The sequence below is a fragment of the Grammomys surdaster genome, unplaced genomic scaffold, assembly GCF_004785775.1.
Source record: "Grammomys surdaster isolate TR1022 unplaced genomic scaffold, NIH_TR_1.0 183, whole genome shotgun sequence".
Taxonomy (NCBI): Eukaryota; Metazoa; Chordata; class Mammalia; order Rodentia; family Muridae; genus Grammomys; species Grammomys surdaster.
This window is the reverse complement of record NW_021604628.1, coordinates 3,510,825-3,533,766: the sequence shown is the minus strand read 5'-3', so window position 1 is coordinate 3,533,766 and position 22,942 is coordinate 3,510,825. Positions and strand designations below refer to the sequence as shown.

Genomic DNA, 22,942 nt, shown 5'->3' with positions numbered 1-22,942 from the left:
TTTGGAGGACTGAAAACGTTTAATACATACGGCATGTATTTACAAGCTATGACTTCCAGACCAGTAAAAAGAAACACACATTTATTTTGTCCTTGATTTTTGGTGCAACTTATACACAAACATTACATCAGTTAGTCTGTACTCTTAAAAATAATAAATCAACAATATGTACAATCAAATTTACAACCAAAAGTAAATGAACCCGTTGGTGCGGTATGACTGCAACCCAGTGGCCCAGATGAGGTCCTCCAGGCCCTGAGTCCTTCCTTCCGACTGATCAGAGCACAAGAGAGGCCCCTCTCGTCTTCACTCCAGATGGAGCATCTTCAGTTCCAAGACTTAAGGTGCAAAAGATGTCGATTATACAGCTACAATACATGAGAAGACTTTTAAAGTGAGAGAAAACATTTCACCCCCACATCCAACAATTATAATAAATATAGATTTAATTCCAAGTGCATATGTTATTCAATCAACATCAGGGGAATCAGGGATCCAGAACTTTTAGCCTAAGCCATCTCCACACCACACTTCCCTCCGCTCTGCTCGTCTCTGCAGTACCTTTCACGTGGCTTCTACAGATGGACCTTTTGATCTGCTGGGCATCCCAAGGCACAGAAGGGGTTATGGTCCCTCCCACCCCACAGCCCCAAAGCTGTTACAATAAACCCATAACCAGGGACTCTGGCATGTGGGACAGTGTTTCGTCCCAGGGGGCCCACAAGCTGCCCAGTGACTGGGCTTTGTGAGAAGGGCACATAGTGCCATAAGAGGACTGCAGTCTGATGAAGATCCACCTTAAAGAAACCATGGGGTGCATGGAGAGCCACCAGGAGAGCTGGGAGAGGACACCGGACCCTCCTGGAAGGGTCTGATGAGTTGGGGATACCAGCACAGGGCACAGGGTCAGGGATAAAAAAAATGAAAACAAATCCTGTGTCATAGACAACATGAGGTGACGCTCTACTCCACTGAGCAGCTGAAGGACACTGTTCTCTGCTGTGTCTGTAGCTAGGCAGGACTGCCAAAGTCTGGTTAGAGCTAGTGTGTTACCACAGACCACGATCCAGCCACAGTCCCTAACGTGCACTCCCGGCCACTCTGGCTTTGCTGGCTCATGGCATGGTCAGGTGACACTGACTTCCAGGACGTGGTCGTCTTGACTGGGAATGACCAGGACCTGCATGCCAGTGCTGGAGTTGAAGACCTGGCCAGCAGGCAGCGCCTGGAGCCGGGGCATGGGCAAGCCTTTGTGCTCACTGCTGGAAGTGGAGTGTGCACTGCCTCTACTCCGCAAGCTGCTGCAGTCCAGCTGGTCGTCTAGGTGCTTGTCCACTGACAGGTTGTCATTTTCTATCCAGCTGTCTGTGGAACACACAAGAAGTCAGGCCAAGCCACCACAGAGTGAGCCTGGGGAGGGGGCAACCCAACCTGGGCTGTCATATGGATGCAGAAGAGCCAATCAAGTGTCATGCTGTTATAGAATTCCTGTGGGTTGTTTGAAACTAGAGAAAACTGGGATTTGGGTGTTAACTTCTATTGGCCATGAAAAATGCCATATGAAGCTAAAGTCTATTCAAATACAGAATTTACCATTGATTTTAAGAGGGTTCTGCCTACAGCTTTCTTGCTTCACTCAGGAGACACCACTCTCTGAACTGACAGCTTAGTTTGGTTCTCTCAAGATGCCAGGTGGTAGCAGAAACTGTAGTCCCCAGTCAGCCTTCCCCCGATGGCCAGGAAGACAACAGGCCAGCACTAATACTCAGTGCAAGCCAGAGTTCGGGGAGTCTGTGCTTTGTTTTAAATCCTATCATATCTAGGGCTGTACATTCAAACAAGCTCTGTGCTAACAGTTCTGCACATGTGAGAAGCTGAGGCTGTGCTGATGGCCTGTGGATCTGCACAGGAAGTGAGCTGACTCTCAGCACTTCTAGCATGGACGACTTAGCAGGACATGACCCACTTTATGTAAGACGGATCTGCCCTCTGTAAAGTCCTTACCAGCATCCAGTTGAGAGGCGTGAGCAGAGTGGTGGGGGAGGTACTTAAACAGTCGGACATCAGGCAAGGGGAGGTAACCAGCAAACAGAGGCATCACTTCCATGTGGACTCTGTGAGTGGCCTGGGCAGCCAAAGGCATGGAGATGACACCACAGCTCTTCCCACACACAGCCCAGTTGCTGCTGTTGTCCACAACTGAAACAAGGAGAACATACCATGGGTACAGGGCGCAAAGTGACCCTCCCTTTCCGTCCTCAGTCACAGTGGAGACCCCGATACAGGACACATGTCTCACGTCCAAGTCCATCTTACAGGGAGCCTGTGCTCTGGTCATCCAGGCACGCCACTGCTTTGGTGCAACACTCAATTACTTCTAGTTTGACTGGATCACAACAGATGCAGACAGAACACTATGTATTCCATCAATAGAAGCAGTGTTAGACTAGGCTGTTTGGTGGCTGCAGGCAGATTTGTCTGAGTAGCTGCATCAAGACCCATGATCTGTGTTGTGCTATGAAAAGGCCACTGCAGGCTCCCATAACGACAGTGCCAACGTCAGCAGTGGACTCCAGTCACGGATCATGCAGGTGACTGTTAGGAGGTGGGCCTGGCTGGAGGAAGGTCTCTCTCTGGAGATGTGCTTTCTGGTCTATCTTGTCTACATATCCTTTTTTCTTCTCTGCTTCCTGGATGCTATGGAGTGAGCAGGCTCTGTCACTATAGTCCCCAACAGCCATGTCTCTGTCTTGCCTCAGTCCCAAAGCAATGGAGCCAGCTGCTGATGCCTTGATTGTCACCAAAGACAGTCTGCCTTTGGTTTTCACAGGTGTCTGTCACAGTGATGGAAAGCTAGCCAGCACTGCCGGGATCCTGTCCCTGTCCCTGCCAAGCTCGTCTCACCTCTGGGTATGACCACCCATGGAGTGAGAATAAAGCTATCCACCTTCAGGAGCTTCCCAAGGGTGTATAAAGATGATAGACGTTGTGTCACCGAGGCCCAGCTTAGGCACAGCAGGGCCTTAACATGTGGCAGCTGTCATCAACATCGGTTATTTCGTTTACTGTATTGAATTATTTGTATCGTTGTTGCTTGGAGACAGGGTCTGGCTGCTGTTGAACTCTCACTAGGAGGACCAGGCTCATGCTGAACTCACAGAGATCAGCCTGCCTCAGCCTCTGGAGTACTGGGATTAAAGGTGTGCACCACCACGCCCAGCTGATCAACATGCTTCTTAAAACCCTTTCCCCTGGTCTATGGTGACTGAGCAAGGCCAGCCAGGGGCCAGAGTGGTGACAGGAAAAGATCCTTTCGACAAGAAGCAGACAAGCGGCAAGGAAGGTCACAGCTTCCTGTGTCACTTCAGCAGCAGCAGCCTACATCGTGTGTGACTTGAAGGCCAGGAGCGATAGAGGAGAACACTGCAGGGGTCAGCTCTTTCCTCCCGTCATGTGAGCCTCGGGGATCAAACCCGGGTGAGCAGGCTTGCTGGCAGGCACAGTGACTCACTGAGCCATCTTGTGTCTGGACAGTCAAAGGTGGCACACACCCAGCCTCCGCTACTGTGCAGTCTCAAATGAGGACAGGAGCTTGCACTGGTAGGCATGGCCACCACAGTCAAAGGCTCTTGGCTCAGGCATTTCTTTTGGCATAATTCCACAGAACCACAGACTTGGGCTGTCTGCCCGCACCCTGACTCTTGCCAAGCTCTGAACCACCCTCCTTCCTGTGGTGCTGTCACTTGACACTGTCCCATCTGCAGAAGAGGGGTAAAGACGGCCAGCCGAAACACTATGTGCACCCAGAGTCTACTGTTTTACTGAACCAGTCAGCAGCTGAGGACACAGAGCTACAGCAGCCTGTGCTGCACGCTTTCACATTCTCAGCTGCAGAAGTAGTAAGGCATTCTGCACTGTGTGCTGAACTAAGCCATCTCCATGACGGCCTGGTTCTTTACCTAATGACTGGCAAACTATGATAATCTGTGCTAGCAGATGTTTTTTGAAAAATCAACCACATGAGGCTGTCACATCATGTCAGAAAAGAGCCTAGAACAAGGCAGGGACCTTACATCTGTCATCCCAGAACTTTGGAGGCGGAGTCAGGAGAACGTCCATGAGTTTTAGGCCAACCTGGGCTACAGAGAGAGAGATCCTGTCTTAGGCCCCCTTACCACCACCCCCATAAACCCCCAGCCCACAGTCTTTGTCATGACTGATAAAACTTGCATTTGCCCCTGTGCTTGGCAGTCCCTGTGCCCACTGTGCAGGCAAATGCTCAGATGTGGATTCTGACACTGTGAAATCAAACATGGCGACAACTGGAAGATGTGCAGACTTGGGAAGGCATGCTTCCTAAATGACCAACTCATGGTGCTGCCAAATGACACCTGGCCCAACGTTCCCTCAAAACGAGACAGACAGAAGGACTGCAGGACAGGAGCAGCTTCAGACGCCAAGCAGGGGAGGTCCCTGAAAGCCTCCTCATAACACTGCTTCTCCTCAGATGGGCACAGATGAGACATGAGAACTCGGTTACCTCTCATTAAGCAAAGGGAGGAAAGGCCCCAGAACGTCAGGTGTGCTGTATGTTCCCACTTGGGAACAGACTGCACTGCTGCACTGATTCACAGTTACTGTGTCTGAGCACGATGACAGACCACACGAGCCACGCACCGAGTCAGTCAGCTCTCTACTTCCAGAGAGGTCGGGGATGGACCTGTTAGGTTGTGTGCAGTGAGATACAAAGCTCTTAAGTTCACACTGGTACCTAACATTAGCTTCCAAGCCATCCCCCAACAAAACCTGAGCCTAGCTCCAGTCTCTAGGCTAATCCCTAACAAGACCAGCATTTCCAGGTTATACCCTCAACAAGACCAGTGTCTCCAGGTTATTCCCCCAACAAACCTGCACCCCCAGGTTACAAGCCCACCCCCTGCCTAACGACCACCCATGCAGAGGGGAGCAGAAGTTAAGTTTATGATATGACTCCCAGCACCAGCCAATTAGGTTAAAGGTCACAGTAGCTCCAATTAGATGCTTGCACACTCACCCTGCTTACTGCTTACTATAAAGACTTGCCCTGATAGACATTCAGGGATCTCGCACCACCAAAACCACCTTGCATGACCGTGGTGCGTTGTGGGGCCTGAGTTAGCTCGAATAGAATAAAGACCCTGCTGTGAGTTGCATCAGATCGGCTCACGTGTGTGTTTCTGGGGATCACTAACATTTCCCTGGCACAACAGCAGCAAGCATGCTTTTACCTGCTGAGCCATCTGCAGCCCTGTTTAGTTTCATGTGTGTACACATGTTCGTGTGTACGTACATGTCTCCCAGGCCGGGGTCTTGCTAGACAGACTAGCCTGGCCAGCAGGTGGGCACCAGGGACCTGACTGTCTCTGCCTTCCAGCATTGGGGTTACAGGAGCTGTCGCCACATCCAGTTTGTTTTTAAGACAGGGTTTCTCTGTGTAGCAGGCCTGGTTACCCTAGAACTCACTCTGTAGACCCAGCTGGCCTTGAACTCAGAGATCCGCCTGCCTCTGCCTCTGAGTGCTGGGATTAAAGGCGTGTGCCACCACCGCCTGGCTATACTCAACTTTTAACACAGGGTCTGGAGACTGAACTCGGGCCCTTGTGCTGCACTTACTGACCGAGTCACTTCTCCAACCCTGTTCTTGAAACAGAATCTCAAGTAGTCCAGGCTGACCTAGAATTGACTTTGTAGCTGAGGCTAGCCTTAAACTTCCGATTCCTCTGTATGTGCTTCCCAAGTCCTGGTGTTGCAGGCATGTGCTGCCACTCCTAGTCCACTGGCGTCCTGTTAGGAAAGCCTCTTCAAATTAGTATTAATGTGTGCAGGCATACACGTGCCATGGCCTGCATGTGGAAGTCAGAGGATGTCTGGGGACCGGTCCTCTCTTTCCACTGTGACTCCAGGGTCAAGCTTAGGCCATTCAGCTGTGTTTCATGGCAAGAGCTATTGTCCACTGAGCCATCCTGCTGGCCCCACTGTTGCTTTAAACATAAAACATATTTGGTTCTTCAGTCATATTTAGAGTGATTTTGAGAACTGCAGGGCCTGGAGAGAGTAAGAGAGGATAGTGTGTGGTCAGGGGCTTCAGCTGTTGGGAGCACAGTGGTTGGACTCCGCACCCTACACAGAAGGGCAGATGCACGAGTGGTCCTGAGTCCACAGGCTGCTACACAGAGCCTGTTAGAGTGCACTGAGATAACAGGGCTGTGCGTCCTGAGCCCAGGATGTGCTGTCTCAGGAATCTATCAGACAAATCCTCCCTCCAAGGAGGCCGCACCTCACTGAAGGCTGCGGACTTCACAGCAGCAGGAAGAGCTCGAGTCCTACCTTCATACATAAGCTTTGTGGAAAAATAGTCCTCAGACTCCACGAGTGCTTCATCCTTGTCCACATCCAGGAGGTCGGCGAGCCGTGTGATAGACACCTCCAGGGAGCAGAGCGAGCCTGTCTTACAGTACTCAGCTCCTGAAGCAGGCAGGATCTCAGCTCTCACATTGTACAGTGTCTGGAAGGAGGGACAGAGAAGAGAAGGCACAGCTTACTCCAGTGGCCAGAAGGAAGGCTGTGGAGCCAGGGCAGAGCTACACAGCCACAGAACCACCTTGGCAGCTAGTCCTTAGAGATGCAAGCCCAACTCCATGGCCTCAGACTCTCCTGACATCTCCACTGTCGTTGAGAGGAGAGTGAAGTGTGCAAGCGCCATGTGTGTGTGGACTCAGCAGGGAACTGTGTGGAGCTGCCTCTCTCCTTCCCTCACCACAGCCTCCAGGGATTCAAAGCAAGTTACCAGGCTTTTGCCACCACACCAGCCCCTCAGGCGCCTTTTAAGTTGTCCGTGACCTTCCATGTGTCTCCCTCACATCAAGGTCATTAATACTGGCATCATCTGCTTGGTCTCAGTGTCCACTAGGCTTTCTACATCTGCCTAGGATATTCTGAAGAAAATTCCAGACAGCCTGCCATTTCACCTCTTATGTTAACATTGAATAGTACTAAAAACTAGACATTTTCTTCCCAAAGTACAACACCATTACCAAAACTAGTAAAATGAACACCAAGCCCTGGGTATCATCCAATTCTGTCCCTTTCTCCATATCAGCCTCATTCTCCACGGCTTTCTACACAAGCCAGTATTTTAGCACCACCCAGCACGAACCAAGAGTCCCAACCTACCTGCTGCCAATGGCACAGGTTAGAGGTTCACACTACTGAGTTCCAGCTCAGAAGCCAGGCGCTCTCCACCTGTATGTGCAGAGCAACTGAGTGTGCCCAACCCTAGCCTTGAGCAGGCCAGAAAGACCTTGTTTACCACAATAGACCAAATAATAGGAACTAGGTGGAGTTACCCACCTTGGCTGTGAGTACAACTTGCTATAGGAACGTAGAAGAATAGCTTTCCTTGAGACATCTCTGGCTGTGACAAAAGATGGGTTCCCCCACCCATCTCTGGCTGTGACAAAGGATGGGTTCCCCCACCCATCTCAGGTTCGGTGGGGCTTTTCCTTTAAATTAGAAGAGCTGAAAATTAAACTTTGATCCTTGATCAGAAAACTTGGTCTTGGCTTCATGGTTTTCTCGCCTCTCCGTCCCCCCTTTTTCATTTCTAGGCCCCCTTTCATGTGAACCTAGTTCGTCTGTGGATGCAGGTGGATACAGGTGGCACACCAAATGAGGGGCCTGAAAATGGGGGACCCTCTGAGAAACGCTGTCTTAGGTGGAGCTCCACATAAAACAGAGGAAGAAGAGTATCCTGCACTTGGTAAGCAACGAACAGCATTGATGCTAGCACTAGCTATTCTTTGGAAGCTGTGTCTGCAGGAAGTGTGTTTAAGGGGATACGGTCTAGGCTGAATAGACCATAGGCTGAATAGGTGTTGACCCGACTCCGACTTCACCTAGGGGGTGACAGTGAAACATGGGACAGGGGAATTCTAAACAGGCATTCGTCCACAGCCTAAGAGCTGACTCAGGTGAACCCAGTTTGTCCATGGCTGCAGGCGGCTACAACTTAGCACATCTCAATAGAAAACAATGCATTGCTAGTCAAAGGAGAGATCTGAGATCTACAATTGTGTTCTTCTCAAGATTCATGGAAAGAATACAACTTCTCTGTCCTCAGACAGCCTTGGTAATGACTTTCCTATCAAACACTCAAGTATACTCAGAGAAAGACAGATGTCCACAATCTGATGGGCTAGTCTCCTGTTTTCTCATTATGGGGCACAGGGCTACTGGAGATCACTGAGTAGCCCGTTCCCACAGCCGCCTCTGGGGTGCTCATCCCGCACCAAGCATTGGCAGGACACACGAGGTGGACTGACTGTGAGCCTAGCAAAGAATGCACTTCCTGAAGGTTCAAAGGTGGCATCCACCAATAGTGGCAGTGGGCTTCATCTCAAGTGATTCTCTCTAATGCTCTCTAGAGAAAACCCAATGGCTGCAGGAAGAGCTAGCCCCTGGCAAGTGTGGGCAGCAGCCCTCTCAATGGACTGCTGACACTCCAAGTGTGAGAAGAATCAGGTCTTTTCAGTGAGGAACAAGCAGTCATGACCAGCTGACATCAAACCTTTCTGTGGTGGGCTCTTCAGGGGACACCTGAGGAGTCACAGGACAGAGCGTCTCACACAAAACAGAAACACAAGCATCAAGACTCAATCTCTTGGGAAGCTTTCTGACCCTTAGCTCTGAGACCAGAGATTCAAATGACAAAGGGAGAAAAGCTGGATTTCACCAAGAGTACAAGCTTCTGTTTCCCTGGACATCAATGCAGTAAATGCCAACTACAGAGGGGTAAATGTTTATAAGGTATAGGCAATTAGGAACAGATACTTGAGACATGCGTAAACCCTAATAATGAAAAGCCAAACCACTCCATGTAAGCAGACAAGGGATTCTAGTCAGCATCTCTCCAGATCACCTCTAACTACAAAGCCACATACTACCCTGGCCTCTAGGGTAACTAAAGCAAGAAGTCCTGACATGTGCTCCCCCATGGATGAGCCCTGAGGACGCTGCTAAGGGAAGAATGCGAGTCACATGATCGCAGGGATGGGGACTACTGAGACATGTAGACCCACAGGCAGACCCGCCTGCAGCCTACAGAGTCGCCTGGGTCAGAGGAAATGAAGAGTAATCATGTGTGGTATTCCTTTGAGACAAAGTATTCCCCAACACGATCAGAACAATGGTCGCATAACTCAGAACGAGGACTCGTTGAAACGCATACTTGAGAAAGGTGACCACCGTGGCACAGACTCCGAGACAGCGTTCCATACAGAGGTCCTGTCTGAGTCCTAGTGTCAAGAACACATTCAGGAAGAGTGACCCACCAAAGGCCTAGACTAGAACTGGGCTTCCTGGACTCAGCTTGCATGAGCCCTGGAGGCAAGGCTCGTATGCTGGCTGAGAGGAAGGCAAAAGACACAGTGGCAGTGAGCCTCCTGGACAGTCCTCCACCCCAGTGATCCCTGACCACAGCTCTGCATATATTAGAGCTGTGTGTCAGCACTACAGAAAAACAAGGTACAACAATGGAATATTTAACTCTGTGGCTAATATCCAGAGTTGAAAACACGGGCTTCAAAACAGCTAGTCTGACATGGTTAGAGAGAGGTAGAAAAAAGAAAGGGTCGGTGTCAAATCCATAATCAGCACCACCGTTCCTGAGACACACCTGCTGTTCGTTTCCCAGCTGCACCCCGCAGCTCTTCTGCCCAGCACACAGTCCAGGGAGCAGACCCAAGCGTGCCTGTGTGCCCAGCTCACAGCCATTCAGAACAGCACACTCAAACTTAAGCAAGAGACAGACTATGAGAAAGTGACAACTGTCTCCTGTGTACTGCCTGTTTTGTGTTTGAAGGCAGTACCTGGGAGCAGGTGCTCAGGAGAGATGAGGTGACGTTAGTGTGTACCCCAGATTCTTCATGATGACAGAGGGCAGGGGTCTAAGTCCTGGACTGTCAGCACTGTCAGGAGCAGGTGAACCCCAGGAAGGACACAGTGTCACCAACAGGACAGGCACAAATAGGACAGGCTCTGACTCAGCTGCTCAGAGGTCACAACCTTTCTTGAGCTGTGGCTCCAGGATACTGAGAGAATCCACCGGAACCTCAGCAGCATCAAGAACATGGTGTGCCCTGTGCTTCCACCCCACACCCCATTGCCCAACAATATTACATACAAAAAAGTTCTCCACTTGGAATTCGTAAGTGTAGGGCTTCAAGGAGACGGTGAGCCGCTCTTCAGAAGCTGGGGAGAACCCCACAGAGAAGCGGCAGTGCAGAGGAGGAGGCGGCTCCTGCGTCCACGTCAGCTCCCAGACAAAGAACACAGACTGTCTGCTGTGGATGAGCTGGAACGAGAGGCACAGCTAGGGTCACAGTGCTCGGAGCCTTGCAGAGCAAAGGGGCATGTGTCAGGCAGAGTCTGCTGGGAGCCTGGGGCTCCTGTGGCTAAGCAGCACCTACCATTGCCCCAGTCGTGCCCGCCTGGCCTGGCGGCACAGAGCCAGGCCCCCGGCTGGTAACAGGAGGCTGCCTTATGACTGCAGAAGACTCACAGCATCAGAGGTTCAAGCTCCCCACATGGCTCCACAACGTGGGATGCCACTGTTGCAGCTGGACCAACGGCAGACACTGCCTGGAGGTGGGCTCCTGACTGAGGAAGGTCACTGGGGCACAAACAGAACAGTGTTCCCCCCTTCTTTCCCTTCTCCTCGTTCACTCCCTGGCTCCCATGAGGTACTGGCAATAGCAGCTCGCTCTCCCACGCACTCCCTCCCCTCCGTGCCGTGCCGTGCAGGCCCTGCGCAGGCCCATGAACTAAAGGGAGCCATAGACTAAAGAGAACCTCTGGAACCAGGGGCCAAAGAACCTTTTCTTCCTTTCAGGTCATTTCTCTCAGGCACTGGGTCACAGTACAGAAGGTTAGCACAACTATCACCATATACATCCATGTCAATCATTTCCTACTAACATAAAATAACTTAGGAACAAGTGTAGACAGACACATGGCCTAAACACTAGGGTCTACACCTACAGGACTGGGGACAGGCTCTGCAACAACCTAACAACAGCCAAATAAGTATTAGTGGGAAACTCTGAAAGACTGGAGCTGCAGTCACCACCAGGCATCCTCTGACCAACATCCAGCAACACTTACTGACCAAAGGGCACATAGAAAGGGTGAAGACACCAGGGAGTGGGGCCACAGGTGAGCCTCTATAGCAACTAGAACCGCAGGCCATTCCTCACAGCGGCACAGGACCGCACTGGCTCAGGGTGACACATGCATACAAGTAATGGAAACCATACAAGCCTATGTCTACATACATCACACATGGGGCAGGGCAAGCTCAAGGCTTAATTCTAAAATGACAAAGGCGTGTAACATGCTGCCCCCTCGGCCTTCTAAGCCCACCTGTTCCACAGTTGAACTATGCAGGCACATGACACGGTGCAGCTCTGACTTAGGCTGCCCTCGGTGCCCAGAAACTCAACCAAATCAGCCTCAGGATCTTCTCAGCGTCAGTCAGTCACGCTGGTCTCCTTCCCTGACCTGCTGAGAGTCTGATGCTCAGAGCAGAGGACAGTTACCTGCTGGGACTGTGTGTTCAAGGGTGCCAGAGTCAGGTCAGTAGCATGACCCTTGTCTTCCAGATTACTGTCTGACAGCTCAAAGTCCAGTTCTGACAGGTTCTGTACACAGACTTGCACATATTTCCTAAAACACAGAGACAAGGTGGTCACTCCAACGCTCAGCACTCTTACTCCCTGTGTCTCAACTAACCATGTCCAGGATGATGATCTCGATTAGGTAAACTGAGGTGGAAGACCCACCCTGAGCACGCAGGGTCACACCATGGGCTGCCACCCCAGTGTGGATGAGAAGGCAAGGCAAGTGGAGCACTAAATCCACCTCTTTCCTTTCTGAATGTGGGTGTAGTATGAACGGCTACCCAGCGCTCTGCTGCCTTCCCGCCTCCCGCTCTGCTGGACTGTACCCCAGAACTGTCAGCCCTAAGAAACCCTTCTGTAAGCTGCTTTTGTCACAGCAACAAGACAGGGAACTAATACAGACATCTTCTTCCAAAAAACCAAGCTTTAGAGATCATGGGGGTTTTCAACATTTGCATGTAATGTTTCCCTGCTCTGAATGAGGAAGAGAAAGGACTGCTAGTGCGTTTCATTCTCATAACCAAGCCAACCCGCAGTCGGCGGGAGAGAGACCATTACAGGGAGAGGGAAGAGTCGGGTGCCTGTGTTGTCACTTGAAGCAGGAAGAGCAGTGGTCCTGACACCTCTGCACTCCCCAGTAAGTCTGACCATCCCTCTAGAGCAGGAGTGCTCAGCTAGGTGACCTGGCTGCTCCCAGGAGACATCAGCAAACCCGGGGCGCCTGGGGCTGCGGTGCTGGTGTAGTGACATCGCCCAGAGGCACCACTGAGCACTCTGCAGAGTAGGAGCAGCCTGTCTAGCCAACAAGCACCAGGTCCCAGATGTTAGTGTTATAAGCTCTCCACCCTGGAGGCAGCTAGCAGTGACCAAGGGCGCAGTGACAGAGAACTAGCCACACAGACCTATGGGGATGCACTGGGAGGCCTAGAACGGAACTCCTTGTAGAAGCTGATCAACTGGAATCTGCCAGTACCTCGGTCACTTACAACAGAGATGACGGGGTAGAAAGAGACTGGGGACCAGTTGAAGATCCGATTTGGATTTCACTTAAAACTTCACACTGACATGTTGGGTGTGAGGCAGGGAAAGCTGGGAACATAGCCTGGGTAGCCAGGACACAGGGAGCTACTCTGGTAATGTGTAAAACCCTAGTGACACACAGGGACAAGTTATGCACGGGTCCATTCCAGGGAAGAAGCAGAGCTGTCCTCCCTGCTCCCTTACCGGGTTCCGGCAGACAGCAGAGAGTGCGCGGTCCTGAAGGGCACACTGAATGTCAGTGCAATGACAGTGGAGTAGATAGACCACGGGCAATCGATGGACACCTGCAGAGAAACAGGGACACCTTTAACCCACTGGCCAACAGCACAGCTCTGTCACCATCCAGCCAGTGCACAGTGGCTTCTCTATGGTTCACCATCACTGTCCTGAGAGACATTCTATTAAACATAGACCAACAAGGAGTGAAGACAGAAGTGGACACCATGCCAGAACAGCAGCTCAGCCCCCAGCACACGCACTCTGGCAGAGCCAGAGCAGCCGCCTCGGCCCCCGGGGCCCGAGATGCCAAATGCAGCAAGAATCCCAAGGCTGTAAGCAACGGGGAAGCACTGGAAAGCAAGCAGTCATCCAATTACTTCACTTGCCTGATAGAACCTAGCTAAAGACTAAAGTTGGGGTACAGTGTGGACAAAAAGACACTCACTGGGGGCAGGAGAGAAGCAGGTCTTGGGTTTGCTTGTATCTGCACACTGAGCAGAGCGATCTACTGGGTGCCAACCACATCCCACTGAAGGAGACGTCATCTTTACTCCCTGTATCCTAAGCACCGCGTGCAAAGAGAAATTTCCTAACTACTCTTAGAGACCGTGCAGTGGTTTGGATGAGCACGGCACATAGCTCATGTTTGCATCCTTGCTCCCTCGTTGATGGAACTGTTAGAGAAGGATGAGGAGTGGCCTTCCTAAGGAGGTGTGTCGCTGAACCAGGCTTCGGGGTTTTAAAAGCCCACCATTACTAGCTAGCTCTCTGTTTCATGCTTCTGGATCAAGATGGAAGCTCTCAGCTACTGTTCCAGTGCCATGCCTGCCTACATGCTGCCATGATCCCCGTCACGGGACTCTAACCCTCTGAAACCACATGCCACAAAGCAATGGTTCTTCTACAAGCTGTCTGGAAGACTGGAAAGGAATATCTCTTCTACAGAGACTGCATTTAAAGTGACTGCTGGCTGAGGCCTACCCTACTGTTCCTATACCCATGCTGGATGATGTGGGTAGCTCAAAGGGGCCTCAGAATTGGAACCCAAGTCACAGGAGGTGGACACACCTGACAATACTCCATCAACTGATTTCACATGCACCTGTAACCTGAGCAACCATATCTCTGAGGAGCTGTCAACAGATGCCAGCCCCAGGCCCTACATCACTAGAGCTGTTCCTGGCTGAGTTGACCCAGGACTGGTGTGACACAGCTCCTGCAGCCTGGTCACAGGGTACATGGATCTACCCTCCCTCCTAGTGTCATAGTGACATCATTCTAGCTGCAGTGAAGTCAGAGCCTCCTTGTCTTCTATGTGGCTGCAGCCCCGATGATTGCACATGAGAGGACAAGAGGCCAGGAAACAGATTCCATGCTCCTCTGACCCAGACAGACAGAGGCTACTGCCTAACCATACAACCCAAGACCCTTTCTACCTTGTGATCTGTGGTGACCATGCAATTGCCATCTCTCTGAGAATCTTTCTGCTTCCTGTGGAGCTCTGGTGTCCCTGGAATACTGGTGTCCCCGCCAGCAACTGGAGCTGAAGGTAAAGACAGAACCTCCAGCTCAAACTCGATCACATGGTATGCAGGTGCAGTGGGAAGACCGATGCTTGTGACCTTGTCAGAGGACTGGATCCGGAGCAAGGCAGTGGAGCACTCTTCTGTGGGAGACAGAAAGTCACCTCAGACATAGCTCCTTGTCTTGTTCCCTGTCAGCAGAGGTGCTGCCAGGCTCTTGCTGTCCTAAGTACATGAATGAGGACAGTGCTAGGGGAGAGGCAGGAAAATCCAAGGACCAAGATGGGGCTCCACAGGAGTCTGGCACTAGACATGGCTCAAAGTGCAGACAGGTAGGGGCAGCTCCCGCATGCCTGCCTGTTCCATCTCACTGCACTCCAACATCTGCCCCAAGGAAAAGACGCCGAGGGTTAGGGAGTGGGACCTAAAACGGTCAGCTACTTCGGCTCCTTAGTGGTGGCTGAAGTGGACGAACCTGGAAAAGCACTCCTGTGGAACGTGATCCAGCTGTGAACCTGCACTCAGTCCCTAGCAAGGTTGGCAGCACTTGGCACCTAATGAGCACACCATGCTCAGTAACATCCCTAAACGTATGCCACACACAGATGCTAGCTCCTGTCACTTACAAATGCTAACCTCAGAGGACATGGTAAGGTGTCAGACAAGTGTCAGCGCAGTGATGCCTGGTTATCCTTCCATCCTGAAGCATGTGAATACAAGAGGCCAGCTTGGCCTGCCTTACCTCTTGAGTTGGAGTAGACCATGGCTCGGTTCTCCGCCTGACACAAGATGAGCATGGCTTCAACATTGCTGAGCTGGAGGCTGTCTCCGTTTTTTACTGTGTAATGGCCAGTAGTGACAGTAAACTTGACTTTCTGAGGAATGCCAGCCAAAAGGCTATCTAAATGAAACAGACAGCAGTTACTAATCCTGTCCCCAGAGAGCAGCCGTGGTAGCCATGGAGAGGTGACAAGCTTTTCTTTCTTCACTGAAGAGGTTGTTAGCCCCGGGCACCATTTCCTCCTGCCTCCCCTTTTCCTCTCAGGATGGGCCATAGGACCCAGCAGGACCTCACTGAGAACAGAGGACACTGTGACCCTGAGGGAGGGGAATGTCACCTGGGTTGGCAAAGTGGGATTATGGTGTTCACAAACTATCGAGTCAGACAGGTGGCTCTGGGACAGAGTCAGGAAGAGGACACTGGAGCTGCTCCAGAGAGTGGAGCAGGGGATCAGGCAGGGCAGGGAGCAGGTGAGAGACCAGAGACAAGAAGGAAAGGCAGGAGAGGGAGGCAAGGCCATGGCACGGAGAAGAACGAGGGCCAGGGCTTCCTAGGAGCAGAGCTCAGGCTGGCCCTAATCTACCCCCAGACAAGAGGCCCTGGGGACAGCCGGCTGTGCCTGATGCTCGAGCATCTGCTGGCGGGTCCTGAGAGAAGCTGCCTAAGAAAGTAGAAAGAACAGAGGAAATGTAACTGGAAAAAAGTTTTCCTTTCTGTGTTTTTTTGCTTTGTTTAAAATAAAAGTTTATCATGGCTTACTGCTAGGGGCTAAAATCAAGGCTCTGTATCTAGTGACAGCCTCCTGAGGTGGCCAGGGCCTTGCATGGAAAGACAAGGAGTGTGCATGGTTTATGTGTGCACTTGTGTGTCCAAACGTGCACCAGAAAACTACAGTCCTTGGTGTTATTTCTGAATGGAAGAAGACAGCAGACAAAGGTGTTCCTAGTCTAAGACCTCGATCCTCTGGTGGGTGTTTGCTCCGTCTACTTTGAAAGCTTCCCAGCAGGACAGAAACTCTGGGATTCTTAGGGCCATGCTGTGGAGTCAGGCCCACTCAGAACTTCAAAGATGAGGCCTGACCAGAGCGTGAACTACACTGTGTGATACCACTCAAAGGGAGCTCGGTGCACAAGTTCCCTGCAGAATGCCTTTGTGTCTTACTTTCAGATATTCCGTGGTCACTAAGCATGATGGCTAGCAATCACAGGACAGTGACCATTCTCACACACAGAGCTGCAGCCAATGGCTTCCAGGCTGTTCCCACTACCCCTTCTTGGAGTCCCCTGAGGCAGCCAGCAGAGGAGCGAGGAGCTGTGCAAGGTGGTACAGGAGACCCTCCCCTGAACCCTGTGTATCCCTGTGTGGCTGCAGACCCCACTCACCAGCCAGTGGCTCCACGTGCAGCTGAGGCTCCTGAGAGTACACGTCATACTGTACAATGGGATGGATGTGTGCAAGGACAAACCACACAGGGCCCACCGAGGCCCGGAGTTGCCGCAGCGTGTACGTTCCAGGTTCTTTGGCCTAGGGGCAAAACAAGGAACTTGGAAAGATGATGCTTTCTGTGTTACAAGTCCTGAAGGTAAAGATGGGCCGTCCCCTCACTCAAATGCTACCTGTCTTTCCTGCAGCCCCATCTTGTGTATTGCACCTAAACCTAGGCTGTTCCAAGAAATGGATAGCTCTCAGGCCCTTTCTGAGCAAGTGATGCTTCTGGCTCAGCTTTAGCCTCTAATGAGGCAGACTCAGGATAAGGATCTGTATGTGGTGCACTTTTCAGGAGGTACTGAGTGAGGCATTCAGCTGATGCAAGGCCCATTAGGGCAAGACCATATCCATGTGGGACACAAACCTCTTCCTCAGACCCTGACTTCTCATGAGGTGATAGGAACAGGGTATGTTCCATCCAAGCAAAGCACACAGTGCTGACACCCATGCAGCCACCAAAGGCAAAGCTTATACAGCAGGTCACCTTCACGATCTCCTCATACACACAGGAGCCAGCTAAAAAGCTAACAAACAGAGCTAGTCCAAACAGAGATCTTCATAAAAGCTTCACTCACTAGCTGGGGACGGTGGCTCATGTCTGTAGAGAGGCTGAGGCAGGAAGACCTCTATGAGTCTCAGGCTACCCTACACAGTGAATTCCAGGCCAGCCTGGGCTACAGTGTAAGAGTCTGACTCAAAACAAAACCAAAGCTTCATTCAAAAACTTATCAACAGGGAAACTACTGTGCAGAGAAGATGAGAAAGTTGTAGCTTCTCTAAGCAGCAGAGGGCTTCACAACGCTCGAAGGCCCCTCCCATCTCCACCACTGACAGCCTTGCCCTGAGCCCACCCAGCCCATACCTGGGTCTTGAAGGCTATCTTGTTGGCACCTGGCTGCAGAGTCACACTGTTGCACCTCAGCACGTGAGCCCCGTCCTCCAGGGCCAACCCTGAGGACGGCTCTAGAGCAGAGCCACTCTCCTGCCTCCTGAGGAGCATGTGGACGTTCCTACAGATAATGCCTGTGGTGTTCAATGAGTTATCCGAGGGGCTTCTCTCCAACATCTCCGACAACTCCAGGGCAGGCAGGCTGTTCTGAGAGGCAGGGAACAGGGAGGCCTCGGCTGGGAAGGTGATGATTCCATTGGAAGTCTTGTGCTTGGTGAGCCACTCAGCTGTCTTCCGGTAGTTGTTTTTTTCTATGCTGAAGTGGACGTTGACAGCAATCTGGTCCACATGGACAGGGACAGGCATCTGGCTGCAAACAGTTATCTCGACAGTCAGGATGCCACCCGCATGGACCACAGCATTGGGCGGGTCAAAATGGAGATCCTTTAGCCGTGCAAACGAGTGCATGGGTAGTACCACCTTGTGACCTGCAAACAAACACCATGCCCCACACTGGAACCACATCTCCTGCTGGCACTGGGAGGCAGTGTACTGCCAGATCAGGGACACGGACACTTAGGACAGAGTGCAAACTCCCCGACCTCCCACGTGCCTTCCGTCACAATAGCAGACTAAACAGAGATTTCTACAACTCTGGGAATGAGGAAATTGCAGGAGTGAATTTTTTGACAGCTACTTTGGCAAGTTTAGGAGGAACACAGAGCAACTGCTCCCTCAATTTCAAAATAAGACTGGTCAGCAGTTCGATTCCTAGAATCCTCCACAAGAGACTCAAGTAACCTCCTAAGCCACTTTTAGAAACTCTCCAGTAAAGAAACCAAGTGCTCCACTGTGTCCCCGAAAGTTAGTCCTGGCACTTGCCAGTCTACGGAGATAGAATGACAGCTGCCCACAATGGGGTGGGGTGTCCTCTACAGACACGGAGATGGGCAAGAACCGAGTATTCTCTGCAGCCTCCTGTGTCATCCCTTCCCCAAGGGCCTTGGCTGAGTCTAGGGAAGGTAAGTGCTGCAGAACCACTCAACAGTCCCAATGACCTAAAGGGGAGGCTGTAGCTATGGCTGTGGCTCTTGAGTTGAGCCCATTCAAAAACCAACCAACCAACCAACCAACTGAAGTCTGCCCATAAATTAACGCAGACTTGCCACAACTCCCCTAAGAAACGAACAAATGCTTTCAGAACCTCTGCTTGCACAGAGGGGCCAAGGAGCAGGAGAGAATACCCTCACTCCCATCGTGGCCCCCACAGCAGCAAGCAGACATGTCTGTAAAGCAAACCACCTGATGCTGCTAAGACTCTCATCGGGTGGCTCTATGGATGGGTGGGGCAATCCACTTCTGCAGCCTGTGATCACACCCAGGAGCCAGAACCTTGTGGAGAAGTTGTTGTCATACTCACAACTGCTACAGACTGACTGATGTATGTAACCCACTGCATGCACATCTGTGGCAGTTGGACGCGGATGTTTGGGAGGTTAATCAGACTAAAGGAGGTCAAGCGGCTCTTAGGAGAAGACATCCCGAGTGCTTGCTGTCTTCTGCACTGCATGTAAGGACACAGCAAGGAAGAAGCCCTCACCAGAACATGACCCTACTGTACCTGCATGTGATGGTTTGCATATGCTCAGCTCAGGGAATGGCACTACTAGAAGGTGTGACCTTGTTGGAATAGATATGTGGACGTGGGCTTTAAGACCCTCCTCCTAGCTGCCTGGAAGTGAATATTCTACTACCTGCCTTCAGATGAAGATGTAGAACTCTCAGCTCCTCCTACACCATGTCTGCCTGGATGCTGCCATGTTCCCACCTTGATGATAATGGACTGAACCTCTGAACCTGTAAGCCAGCCCCAATTAAAGGTTGTCCTTTAAAAGACTTGCCTTGGTCATGGTGTCTGTTCACAGCAGTAAAACCCTGACTAAGACTCTTGTACTTCTAGCCACTAGAACTCAGAACAAATGCCTGCTGTTAAGTTTCTGTGCCACAGTGTTTTATAATAACAGCCTGAAGAGAGAGAGTACCATGATGTTTCTCTTAAAAGGGCTCTTAGTCACCTAAACGCAAGGAGCAAAGCTGTAAGTTCCGTCTGGCCACACAAATAAAGAAATGGTGCAGGAACACATGCCACACACCATGAGCCTTGAAAACGCTGGAGTCAGAGAAGCCAGTTACAAGAGACTCCGTGTGATGGAGTCTACAGCAAGCAGAGGGGTGGCTGCAGGGGCTGGAAGGGCAAGTGTGGCCTTCCTTCTAGCTAACGGACGGGCTGTACTGAGGGATACGCACATCTGTACATACACTAAAAGCCACTCGATTGCGTGCTTCAGATAGGAATTCAGGAAATATAAATTCTATCTCAGCAAAGCTGCTATATTTAAAAGGAAAGTGTCAGTATCTTTAAAAAAAAAAAAAAAGACATGAGAGTAAATGTTCTAAATCAAAAAAGAACTGAGACATATAACCAACTTAATATACATGCCAAGAATTAAGTGATGTGTGGCTCGACAGGTTAAGTGCTTGACGTGTATGCATGTATAGCTCAGTTTGGAACTGCAGCATCCACATCAAAGCCAAGCACAGAGGCATGCATCTGCTACTGCAGCACTGGGAGCAGAGACAGGTAAACTGCAGCAGCTCTCCAGCCAGCCAGCTTAGAAACAACAAGCTCCAGGTTCAGTGGGAGACCCTGGCTCCAAAATAAGTGAAGTAATTAAGAAAGACATCCTGATAGCAACACTGGCCTACACACACACACACACACACACACACACACACACACACACACACAAAGGGTGTGGTAATGCATGCTTAGCACTTGAGAGACAGATGCAGGAGGACTATTTCAAGTTTAAAACCAAATGGGTCTACACAACTAATTTCAGACTAGCCAGGGCCAGACAGTGAGAACATGTCTCAAAAGACTAAAACAAAAATTACACCAATTCGTGGAAACGCACAGAGATAATCAGAGAGACCTGAGCCTAGGACTTTAGGCAGGTTTCAGAGTCCTGCACGTCCGTCCCTGTGAACACCTCTCGTGTGATTAGGGTCTGGGGCAGTCCTCTAGGTCACAGAAGCATGCTAACCTCTCGTGTGATTAGGGTCTGGAGCACTCCTCTATGTCACAGAAGCATGCTAACCTGTTTGGGTGAAGTCCAGAGCTTCACTCAGGTTCAGCAAAGAGAAAGAACTGGTGAGACAAAGACCCATGGCTATTTCTCACAGGCAGGCAGCAGGGCCTCACTCCTGTCATACTATGACAATCCTGTGACTCAGGATTGGCCACCAGCCTCACCTGGGTTGTCCTCTTGCTGGCTGGCAAAGCTGAGGATTTCCTGGCAGAAGTACTTCCGCTCCTCCTCCGTCAGGTGATGATCGCTGGCCAGAAGGCTGCTGGTCTGCAAGTAGCTGAAGTGGTGAGTTAAGGGCCATGAGGGAGGACCAGGAAGGATGAGCTCCTGAGAAGGATGTTGGGGCAAAAAGCCTTCAGATGTCCTCGCCTACCTTCAAAGCATGGCCCAAAGGAGAACTGTCTTTGATTTTAAACATTCTTAGAAACTCAAAGTTAGCCGGGCAGTGGTGGCGCACACCTTTAATCCCAGCACTTGGGAGGGAGAGACAGGTGGATTTCTGAGTTCGAGGCCAGCCTGGTCTACAGAGTGAGTTCCAGGACAGCCAGGGCTATACAGAGAAACCCTGTCTAGAAAAAAAAACAAAAAGCAACAACAACAACAAAAAAAAACAAAAAAAAAAAAAAAAAGAAACTCAAAGTTAGATTTTAAAAAGAGTAGACACTTGGTCTATGCTCTACAGAACACCCCACCCCACCCCGTGAGGTACACGATGAGCTGCCAGCATACTTGGTTGTGGGCAATACTACCATATAATCACAGAGTTGTTTCCTGTTTTATGACAACACTAGTCTCAAAGGATACTTTTCCATTTGCCCAAGGTGTTTTTGGCACTCGGCTAGCTGCTTCCTTGTGTGCGTGACAGGCAGGGCCCAGCCCTCAGCCAGGTAATTTTTCAAAGCTCCCTGAAGATACATTTCTGCCTTCTGTGGCGACCTTTTCCTCCTTGCAAAGTTAGCAAACAGAAGCTTGTTGGGCCTCACAAGGGCCAGCACTGCAGATCTCCATATGACACGTGCATGGTTTTACAATCCTCCCACAGGCCTACCCACCACCCCTCCTCGGAAGAATCCAGGACACCATCTGAGCAGTGGGTTCTGTGCCTCTGGATTCTGCAGTGGTCAAGTGCATTCTGCTCACAGCACAGGAAGACTGCAGGAGTGGAGCATGACCCCTTGCACTTGCTCACAGTTCCAGCCCCCTGCTCTCACCATAAGCTAGGTGAGGGATGGCTACTCCAGAAAACCCGGGGTCAAGCCGGTGTCTAACAGCCCCTAAGCAGCTATCCACAGGAGCGCTGTGTCTCCTCCACTAAGATTCCCTTAGGTACATATCTCAATACACAAGCCCCCACCCCCCTTTACCGTGAGAACTGATCCCCTTAGGTACATATCTCAATACACAAGCCCCCGCCCCCTTTATCCGTGAGAACTCTTGCAGACCTTCGGACTGAACTCCACCATGGCAGGCCCCGCTTGCTCTCCTGCAGCAGACCAGTTTTACCACAGGCGATCTCCAATGCTAGAGCAGGAGTCTGTGCTCACTCCCAGCTCACCCCGCCCACTTGCGTCCAGCGGGTCTGTGACACACACTAGAGAAAGCCTACATGACCAAACGCTGCTTACCTACCCTGGAGGCAGGCTCTGAAGTACTTTTTCACTGTTCATTAAAGTTAATTAGAATGTTTTATGCATGTATATCTGGATATGCTAAAGTTAATTAAATACAGCAGGTCAAACATCAGGGACAACCATTAAACCAACCATTAAACCAAAAACCAAATAAGCCAAAGCCTCCCCATGTGGTTCTGGAAGAAAACTCAAAAGCACTGACTGGCTGTGGATTCTACCTGTTTTCATCTACCACGTTATGCAAACTTTACATTAACTCTATATAAATCTTCTCATTATGTGTGTCAAATGCTCAAAATCAGAGTTCACCATCAATTACATGTAAAATTCTGCCAGATCTTTTCCAACAAGCTTGGCAGATCGAATCCGCCCGATACTTGTATACATCTCAATGGTGGCATGGGACAGGTCCTGTGAGAAAGTAAAGAAGCACAATTACGTACGTGAATTTACCTTTAAGACGGATTCTACTTTTAATTTCATGTACGTGGAGCTGAGGGCATG

At 50.8% G+C, this 22,942-nt stretch overlaps 1 protein-coding gene across 1 annotated transcript in view; it reads right to left on the bottom strand.

Annotated features, from left to right (window-relative positions):
- The window catches only part of Trappc10 (trafficking protein particle complex 10), a 57,597-nt gene continuing 34,655 nt past the window's right edge, over positions 1 to 22,942 (bottom strand). The window contains exons 11-23 of the mRNA XM_028767880.1: positions 22,758 to 22,849; positions 21,612 to 21,752; positions 20,972 to 21,084; positions 17,629 to 18,143; positions 16,661 to 16,802; positions 15,240 to 15,398; positions 14,411 to 14,640; positions 12,939 to 13,039; positions 11,634 to 11,760; positions 10,220 to 10,390; positions 6,367 to 6,544; positions 2,005 to 2,199; positions 1 to 1,365 (exon numbers count right to left, since the gene is read on the bottom strand). Coding sequence (XP_028623713.1) covers positions 1,127 to 1,365; positions 2,005 to 2,199; positions 6,367 to 6,544; positions 10,220 to 10,390; positions 11,634 to 11,760; positions 12,939 to 13,039; positions 14,411 to 14,640; positions 15,240 to 15,398; positions 16,661 to 16,802; positions 17,629 to 18,143; positions 20,972 to 21,084; positions 21,612 to 21,752; positions 22,758 to 22,849 — 2,403 coding nt within the window. The 3' untranslated portion in view covers positions 1 to 1,126. The remainder of the gene's footprint in view (positions 1,366 to 2,004; positions 2,200 to 6,366; positions 6,545 to 10,219; positions 10,391 to 11,633; positions 11,761 to 12,938; positions 13,040 to 14,410; positions 14,641 to 15,239; positions 15,399 to 16,660; positions 16,803 to 17,628; positions 18,144 to 20,971; positions 21,085 to 21,611; positions 21,753 to 22,757; positions 22,850 to 22,942) is intronic.